This window comes from Lottia gigantea, assembly GCF_000327385.1.
Source record: "Lottia gigantea unplaced genomic scaffold LOTGIsca_45, whole genome shotgun sequence".
Classification (NCBI taxonomy): Eukaryota; Metazoa; Mollusca; class Gastropoda; family Lottiidae; genus Lottia; species Lottia gigantea.
In genome coordinates this window covers 103,417-113,006 of record NW_008709577.1, presented here as the reverse complement: position 1 = coordinate 113,006, position 9,590 = coordinate 103,417, and the positions used below count along the sequence as shown (strand labels likewise).

General features: G+C 31.2%; 2 protein-coding genes across 2 annotated transcripts; one reads left to right on the top strand and one right to left on the bottom strand.

The window, feature by feature from the left end:
* Positions 1–336: 336 nt before the first annotated feature.
* Positions 337–5,188, top strand: LOTGIDRAFT_64460 (hypothetical protein; the record flags this gene model as incomplete). The annotated part of the gene is made up of 10 exons (XM_009060857.1): positions 337–379; positions 1,051–1,097; positions 1,176–1,229; positions 1,436–1,505; positions 1,975–2,098; positions 2,523–2,740; positions 3,007–3,164; positions 4,136–4,255; positions 4,622–4,709; positions 5,088–5,188. Coding segments are annotated over 10 exons (1,023 nt in total), but the record flags the coding sequence as incomplete, so codon positions are not given.
* Positions 5,189–5,859: 671 nt separating this feature from the next.
* Positions 5,860–9,356, bottom strand: LOTGIDRAFT_233882 (hypothetical protein). The gene is made up of 4 exons (XM_009060884.1): positions 9,293–9,356; positions 8,677–8,837; positions 8,054–8,331; positions 5,860–6,483 (listed from the first exon to the last, which is right to left on the bottom strand). The coding sequence occupies exons 2-4, from the start codon at positions 8,790–8,792 to the stop codon at positions 5,876–5,878; spliced, it is 1,002 nt and encodes a 333-aa protein (XP_009059132.1). The 5' UTR covers positions 8,793–8,837; positions 9,293–9,356; the 3' UTR covers positions 5,860–5,875.
* Between the last annotated feature and the right edge of the window lie 234 nt (positions 9,357–9,590).

Sequence of the window (9,590 nt, the reverse complement as noted above, 5' to 3'; positions counted from 1 at the left end):
AATATAATGTAAAATACTGGTGATGTATAATATACACATATTATAGAACATAATATGATATTAAATACTAGTTTTTTCATTATAGACAATGGCTAGTACAACAAGTTCAGGTAAATACGCTTTTATCTTCTTGTGATTACAGTTTTTGATTAAAAAATATCACATTAATGCAAGTGACAGTGACACAGATTTTAGTTTTAAACAGAAGAAAAATTTGCATTATTAGGCATATCACCGAATTTTTGCTATATTTATATATATAAGCTTATGTTCTATCACTTTAACCAAAACATTTTAGCAGTAAGTGATGAAGAAGAAGAACAAGAACAATTTGTCTTTCCAAAAACAATAGAAGAATTTGGCTTCAAATTTAATGAAAGTAAGTAAATATTCTTATGGGAACAAGAGGTCACAAGGAGGAAAAGGCAAGTTTACTTTAACACTATTAGTTAACTGATATGAAAGGAATTCTGAGATGAAATACTGAGTCACAGAGATGTATCAGTAGAATTGAAAGTAATGCCGTATCACTTTTTGTTATTGTATAATAAAAGAAGTAAGAAGACACCTTTTAAGAGTGACTAAAGTAATTTATTCTACAAGCTTTCGTCGGTGAAAATCACCTGATGATGTCGAGACAACTCCAAATGCTAGTAAAATTAAATACTTTAAGTTATATTAGTAGTACATACAAGGGCTGTCAAGAGCTTTGGCTCCCATCTTGCAGATTGATAGGTTTACAGGTACAAGACAACAATAACACTAGTTCTTATGTCTATGATTCTTTAAATGATTGTACTTGATGGTACTTGTTATACTATGATAAATCTCCAGTACACAATGCTTGTATGTGTAATTTAAGACCACAATCCTTAAATTTACTCCAAATTTCTAGTCTTCAGTATGGAAAATAAATATATATCATGTGTACCATAGGTTGTACAATTTTTAATATCAAGCAAACTATATTCCTACTCATTGAAATAAAATATGTTCTGTAATGTACCCTTTATTTGAAAATAAAATATCTTCTTACTTTATTTACTATAGAAGGAGAATTAAGAAATATTGAAACAGATGAAAGATTTAATTTTTTTGTTAAAAGAGATGATCCTAGAGGAGATATGAAGAAGATTGAACAAACTGGAGATGTACATTATTTAACTAACTTTGAGGAAAGAAAGACATCTCACCGCTACAACCAAAAACGATATGAAGCCCTTGGCGAGGTCAGTAAAGCATCTATGAATTGACTACAAATAGTTTAAACGATATTGTACTTTAAGTAAAAAAATAATCATTAATACATGAGATATTTGCAAAACTACTATGGAAACAAGCCAAGGCTTATGCTAATAAGTCAACTCCAGATGGCACCAGTAGCTAGAACACTTCATCTTTGTTTTCAACCAGTATTTTTATTTTATATTTCCAGCTAATAACTGAATATGTGTATGACCTATTAGAGAAAGAAACCAATTTAAAGAGATATTACATTCCTGTTAGTATTTCAGATTTCTGATTGAATTATTGTTTTAAATATTTCAAAAAATGACATAGAATGAATGGAGATTTACGTCCTATGTTTCTGCACCTAATGGGCTAATAAAAACAGGCAACGCCATGCATTGTGCAAAGGAGGGAAATTTTTCCAGGACAGCGGCATTAGCCTATTGATTAGGAAATGTGGATGTATATTGCTATCGGCCCTGTCCATTGCTCGGTCCGTCTGTCAATCCACATTTCATAGAGACTTTAGTCTTTATTCAATCTTGATGAATGTATATAATGATGCGATCTCGGTTAAGTTTCAAATTGGTAATGATCAGAATAGAGATGACTGATTATTGTTTTAATTCACAGATGTACGTACACTCTCTTTGTTATTGTACATGGACAAGATGGTTTATTAGACATTCATATTTTCATAGGAGTTTGATAACCAATGTTTTTTTTTATGTTTATTATAGGAAGATGCTGAAGATGATGAACCCAAAAGTTTTATTTATATGAGTGATGATGCTTTAACTAATGAAGATAAATTATTATTAATAATACATGGTGCTGGTGTAGTGAGAGCTGGACAGTGGGCACGCAAGTCAGTAAATTATAACACTTTTTAACATTAGTCTTTTGTATGAAAAAGGTGTCTGTTGTTCTATGTATCTGTGTAGGTTTTCATCCTAAGGATAAAATTAATACCTGAAATGATATGGGTATGCTCTACTTGTCTACATCTGATTAGGTATTGAAATGAGCTATGCCATGTAGTGTGCAACAAGAGAAATTTTTTAAGGACAGAAGTACTACTTGCCCCACTTTGAAATCTACAGGCAGTAGCACGCGTGGCAATTTTTTTTCAAATGAACTCTGAACAACTGCAGCCCAGTACTCGAAATCAAAGTGTTACTTAGAACAGGATCTTTTCCACTAAGATTCTAGGATCATCAAGTGTTATGGGAATTTTTTAATTTTTCTGCGTATATTTTTTCATTTATTCTGTAAATATTTACAATTTTCAGATTAATAATAAATAACGACCTGGAGAAAGGGACACAACTCCAGTATATTAAAGCTGGTATAAAACAAGGTTATGGTATAATAGTATTCAATACTAATTTAAATAAAGTAACATTAAATGGTGAAGATATTCCTATAAGGGTAAGCCCCCTTAATATGATATTATATGATAGTGTCCCCAATTCAGTCTTAAAAGCAAATTTCCTCACCATATTGCAGGGTTAATTATCAAAGCTGAAAATTTAAACACAAATATTTGTCAGCTTTGTCACAAATCTATCCAAAATGCATAAAATATTTCTCAATTTGATAATCTCAAAGTTGCAGAATAATCTGCTTCATTGAAAGCAGTATCAAATCATAACATTTAATAATATATTTAATTAAATGTGTTTCAAGGTTTATCGTTCTGTCATGGATACTGTCACACCTTGCTCTTTTCACTGCCTGTTATATGTCTGTGGAGGATATTTCAATCTGGTCTAGAAAATAAAACTAGTTTGTTATCATTTTTTCAGGATAATGAAACGCCTGAAGATCATGGTATTTATGTATGGAAAAATTTTGTAAGGAATGCTAAAGCTAAGAATGTAGGAATAGTTGCTCATAGTTACGGTGGTATTGTTACTGTTGAAATGGTAGTTGTTCTTTTTAAATTCAAAATAAAGTTTATCATTTTTATATGCCCACATGTTATTGACAAGTCACAATTCTTGACTGATTTCGATGAAAAAAAAAGATTAGTATGAATTATTGAAACTTGGTATCTGTTTTAGCAATCACCCAAGGATGAACTCAGAAAATCAGAAAAATCGAAAAAATTCAAATCCACAATTCTTGATGGATTTTGACGAAATTTGGCGTGAGAGTTTGTTGTCAACCAAGGATAAACCTTATCGAAAATCAGAAGAATCAAAAAATATTTAGTATGAGTTATTGCTCTTAAAAAACTTGTTCAAGTTTTAGCCTTTAAACACTATAGAAGGCCCAATTTTTGACAGATTTTGATAAAACTTGGTACCGGTAATGTTATTCAGCTTAGCCTCAAAAAGTCCAAAAGAAGTGTATGTCTGAAGGTTGAATATTTCAGACTGGTAATTGTTACTGTACTGCCAAATATTTTTATTTGAAATCAAAGCTGCCAGTGTGCATATATTACCTTGCCTGGCAAGCTATCTTAACCTATGTAATGATGATCATGATTTTATCACTTTTATGGTTGAAATTAAAATTTACAGTTCACATATTACACACTTTTGTGTTAGGATCTTAGGAAAGATCAATGACTAGCTGGTAGAAACAATACTCAGATCAAAAGTTAGTATCTTATCCTTTGGAATTTAAGAATTTTAATACCGCCAGATGTAAAAGAAAGATCCTAGATTAGGCCTCTCCTTAGTGGGTACAAGGTTGATTTAATATGGAATCTTTGACGGGATGAAGTATATTGTGTATCCAGTTCGTTTGCTAAAAAGTGTGTATCACATGATGTATAGTGACATGATTACCATAACCAATGAAATGCCAAGTCACTCAGGGGATCAGGGGACGATATTAGACGTGTATGTAGCTTGTAGTTATAATCTAAATACAATTTTTGACAATTATTTTGAAGGCTAAAGAGTTCCCAAATGAGTTTAATAGTAGAGTGTTTGGTATCGGATTTACTGATTCTGTTCATAGTTTAACACATCAACTAGAAGATGATAAATCATTACTTGACTTCTTTAAACAGGTAAATTATTTTACTGGTCTTTCATCATATTTAATGTTATTTATACCTTTAACACAAAATGTTTCAACACAACTTTTTTGTCATCATTATGTTATGTGATTTGATTTAGTTGGTAATACCATGATCTTACCCTATGTTTTTTGTTACATGTATCTTTTGCCTTTAAATTGTTTCAGTTAAGCATGTTCTTGTGCAATGAGCTAAAAACTGAATTCCATAATAATTTAAGCCAGTAAAATCAGTTATATGTAGTTTCAGATATATTTTGCCTCTTGTGTGCTCATGTTATTACACTTTCTTATTCAAATTTGATACATGTGTCATCTATAAAATTGGATAAATATTGATACCATTTTATTCTCCAAGAGAGCAGTGAATTATGTATCATGTAATGACAAATTGGGTGAACCTGTGGATTCTTTTGAAGTAGAAGACTGTTCTCGAATATCAGCAGGTATATTATCTAGTACTTAATAAATCTATTACTCCTGGTTGGGTTTTATCTGTTTTGTTCAATGAAAGATTTATAGTATACATATGGGAAATGAGAAGTATTTATTGTTAAACATAGACTTGTTTTGTCTGACCACTTCTTATGAAGAAATTGCCAATTCATGTAGTATTTGCAGAAAAAAAATAATGTACATCTTGATCTCATATTTAATCTGGAATTTGATGCATAACTTAAAAAGTAGAAAAAAGCTATTGAGTGTATAAACCCCCCTCCCTTATATCAAACAGGTCATACCAATTAAAGAAAATGTGCTTAGAATTGAAACAGCACAAAATTGAAAGTGTGTAGAAGTGAAATAGTAAGTTTATTTTGTCGTAGGAACTGATCAACATGAATTAACCTCCTGGTCATGTTTTGATTTATTGATGAAATTCCTGGCAGAGAAATATTCACTTTATGGAACGAATGCCAAACCAACTGAAAAAGTTGCCACAGCTGAATCTACAAAACCAGTCACTCCAAAATCTGAACTATAAACTTTTTAAAACAAGTCACTATATTATGCTATCTTGTGTCATATTGCTTTTACTAAAACATTTATAGCCAAAATATACTTTAAAATTGTATGCCTGATTGGTTTGTAGGCTAATGACAATAATGATTTATCTTGAGGAAACAACATTGGTTATTGGCAGATATTTAACCAGATGTGTCAATATGGATCTGTACTATGATGAAGTCATTTCAGATATGCAATTGTAGCACAATTAATTCCAGTAGGTTCATCTTATCATTTTACATTTCTACCAACACAGAAACAAACAAAGACTAAAGACAATTAATTAAATTTGTTATGTAACTGTTTCATTGATATATTATTTGAAGATGTATGATTTAATTATACCTTTCTATGTGTTTTACATTTTATTATGAAGATATTGTTACAGGTTTTTGATGTTATTTTATGTACAATTAATATTTCCAACAAAACAGGCCACTAGGGTCAATTTTAAAAACAAAGATGAATTGGACAGGATAGGGTATTTTCAGTGAAATCTTAATTTCTATTTTAAAATATTGACCAAATTAACTGGTTTTGTAAGTTAATGGTCACATATTGACATTCTGAAATAAAAGATAAGTTATATATAAAATATTTAATGTGTTTATTCAATGATTCTCCACAACTTGATAGTTGTATCATCACTACAAGATGCCAACAGAGTAGGAATTTTAGGATTCCAAGCAACAGCATTAACATCTTGGGCATGTGCATGGGTTACAGTTGTAACTAGGTTAAATTTAGGTTCATTTTTACTAGAACATGAGTCTTCTGCAAAGATGCGGATAGCATCATCACCACAAGCTGTGACTAGATGTCCAGTTTCAACATTCCAACAGATATCATATATAGATCTCTCATGATATCCACTTAATGTACACACACATTTCCATACAGAGTCGTTTCCCTTCGTTAGAACTCCTTCCTCATTCCCCGGTACATATTCTTGCCAAATTTTCACAGTTTGATCATCACCACATGATGCTAATCTACTACCTGATTGGTCAAAACAAATTTTCCATACTGTTGAATCATGGGATGTTAATGTATCAAAACAAGTCCAGTCATCATTGTCCTCTTTATAAAGTTTGATTGTATCATCATAACTACAGGATGCCAGGATTTCTTTATGAGGATGCCAAGTTACATGTTTAACATCTTGAGAATGTGATGACATAACACTGGCACATTCATATTCTTCATCTTCTGTAACTAAAATTATAAACAAATCATTTTCAGGAATCAACTCAAAATAAATTACCAATTCTTTGATAATAGCAACCCCTCTTTTATGGCTTCTTAGATTTATCTATAAATTATTAATCATTTTACTTGATAAGTTTATCTGTTTTTCCTCCATTGTGTTCTTAAATTCTAATTTTGATATCAAATATCACATGTGCATTGTTCAGGAAAAAAGCCCGGGTTTCTTGCACTAATCTTAAATTTTCAACTCTATTATCTCTTAGAAGTATATGAGATATATATAAGTTCATGAGAATGTTCTGAGCACCTACAAGGTTTTAGAACAAAATTTAATTAATTCAAACACATAACCTCGGTTTTGGATTATGATTTTAACACATAACCTCGGTTTTGGATTGTAATCCTTAAATAATGATGGAGTTTGTTCAGAGATAAACAAATTTTCAAGTTATATAAAGCTGATAGTCAGTGTAGTCTGGAGACCTCTCTACACCTGTATTTCTTTGGGGGTACAAATCATTGTTTGTAGCCTGTACAGTGGGCATGAGCCAATTGTGAACAGACAGACCGATTACAATAAACGTCCATACTATGTGTGGGTATATAAAAATCAAAAGAATCCATAAAGCATTGTTATTTGAAGAGTGAACAAAAGTTGCACTATATGAGTGAATACACTAAGTTGAAAACAACATTTTGGTGAAAAATTATCAGATCATCCTGAAAATCTATAGGGATTATCTTCATAATGATATTGACCCACGAAATCAAAATCAAAAGAATCCATAAAGATTTGTAGCCTGTAAAGTGAGCATGTGATGCACAATATAACTACGGTAATAGAATGAAAACACTAAGTCAGACAAGATATATCAGATCATCACGAAAATCGATAGGGATCATCTTCATAATGACATTGACACACAAAATAAAGATCAAAAGAATCCATAAAGAATTGTTGCCTGTAGAGTGAGCACTATAAAAAAGCTGTTGTCTTTCAAGCAATTTAAGTTAAATTTCAACAAACCCCTGATGTACATTTTGGTCAAAATATCAAGTGACTATTGCAGGAATCTGTATTACAATAAATATAATCAACTTGTTGAGTTGACAACATAACAGTGAGTAAATTGTCCTTAAGAAAAGTCTAATGCTTTTTTGAGAGCTGGTCAGATGTTGGTACAAAATTATATAATTTAACAGATTAAATTGTTTGTAATCTGTACAGAAACCAGGTTTGTCTGACTGTAATTACCTGTCATGTGTCATAATTCTTATGTTAAAAGTTCATATCTTTTAATATTTTTATACATTCACATATTATCACATTTCATATGTGAACACATTTTGTCTGTCCATTAAAATGATAAAATCTTCAACAAGTCAAAATATTACAATGTGTCATACTGTCATTGAACTGTTCAGTTATTGCCCTTAACTTGTACCAAGTATTGAGAAATTGATAGGCAAAGTCATGTTTTTCACAGACAAAGTCATACAGGCTGTTGCAATCATATTTACCAAATTTTATGGTGTGGACAATATTTGACAACAAAAAAGAATTGTTGAATAATACCTTCCCAAATCCAGACGCTTTTATCTCGACTACAGGTAGCTATTAAACTACCAGAACTTGACCAGTTCACAGCTTTTACTTCGTTCTCGTGTCCCTCTAATGTAGCTATACTCTCAAATACACCATCTTTTCTACTCCATATAACGACTGTAGCATCAAAACTGGCACTGGCTAGATATTGACCACAAGGTGACCAGGAGATATAACGTATAGTTCTAGAATGACCATCTGTTAATACAGTTTTACACACCCACTTTTCATCTTCCTTACCCCATATTCTGTAATCAATACAAACAAGCTCACTACTTATCTATAAAAAATAATAAACTTTGCCTATTTTCACAACTGGCGTACCATACATTATTCTAATTGACTTTAAAACTCAAAGCCTCAGCAAATCCTATTTACCAGAACATATTCATAAGGAAATTCTAAATGTAAACTGATTTGTTGTGTGTTTTACAAGATTGTTTGATTCAAATGCTTTATTTGTAACTATTTTCTTGCAAAAAATAAATAAAATATAAGTATCTGTGATACATTTGTATCAAAACATTGTGTAATGACAAAATTCTGTCAACTGCTTTAGGCTTATGCTGAAAAGTTTTGGAAACAGGACAAACCTAATAGTTTTATCACCACTACATGATGCTAAGAGAGAACCTGATGGACTCCAGGCTACACACCATACTGCTTCATTGTGACCAGTAAATGTTGTTATTTCTTCTAATCTAAACATATTATCTTCAAAAACTCAACAAAATCACAAGGTAGATTGGCCTGCCTTAAGTTAAAAAAATATAGAAAAGAATGATTCTCGAAAGATTCATTTGACATATTTTCATGCTGGAGCAGTATAGAAAAAATAAGCCTTTGTGGATTACCTTGGCTTGTATGAAAGAAGCAGAGCATCAGTGTCGTGTAACGACCTGTTATGGTGTTAATTGGATTAGTAACTTCAGTGGGATTTGAATTACTGATTTATTAAGACAAAGTTTTCATAATAGTTAGTTAATAAGATTATATATGCCATGCATGATGCAGTTTGGACTATGCCCCTCTCTCTATGACTATGACTCTGTGACTGAGTATGAATTCAGACCATAAGGCATAACAAGCTTACTCATTCATAATAATAGTGTTGGCGACTCATTGTCAGGCAAGGTACACGGTAAAAATTCAGAAAGAGTACCAAACAGTCTAAGCAACAGGCTAATAAAAAAATATGCAAACTCTTACAAGGTTTACGTCTAAGAATAAATTTCGCTTCTAGAAAATCATTAGTTGATCAACAAACATTTCCTGAACAATTGGAGTGAAAGTTTTTCAACCTTCACCTTTGATCTGTATAAATATTATCCAGACGTACGGCTATCGAAAAAATCCTGGATAATCCAAAATAAAAACTGGTGCTCGATTAATACGCTGAATTTCGCTATAACCAAAGCATTGTTATGTACACTTACACCATTAAAAAATTTTTCTTGAGAAAACAATATTATGGGAAAATTTCAAAAAAAAAATCAAGTACCTTTAT

Excerpts from the sequence above, each read along its gene's own strand:
- LOTGIDRAFT_233882 (XM_009060884.1), bottom strand. The coding sequence starts at position 8,792 with ATGTTTAGATTAGAAGAAATAACAACATTTACTGGTCACAATGAAGCA. Across the intron at positions 8,332-8,676 it reads AGTGGTGATAAAACTATTAG|AATATGGGGTAAGGAAGATG; the intron begins GTTTGTCCTGTT and ends TATTGATTACAG. Across the intron at positions 6,484-8,053 it reads AAGCGTCTGGATTTGGGAAG|TTACAGAAGATGAAGAATAT; the intron begins GTATTATTCAAC and ends TTATAATTTTAG.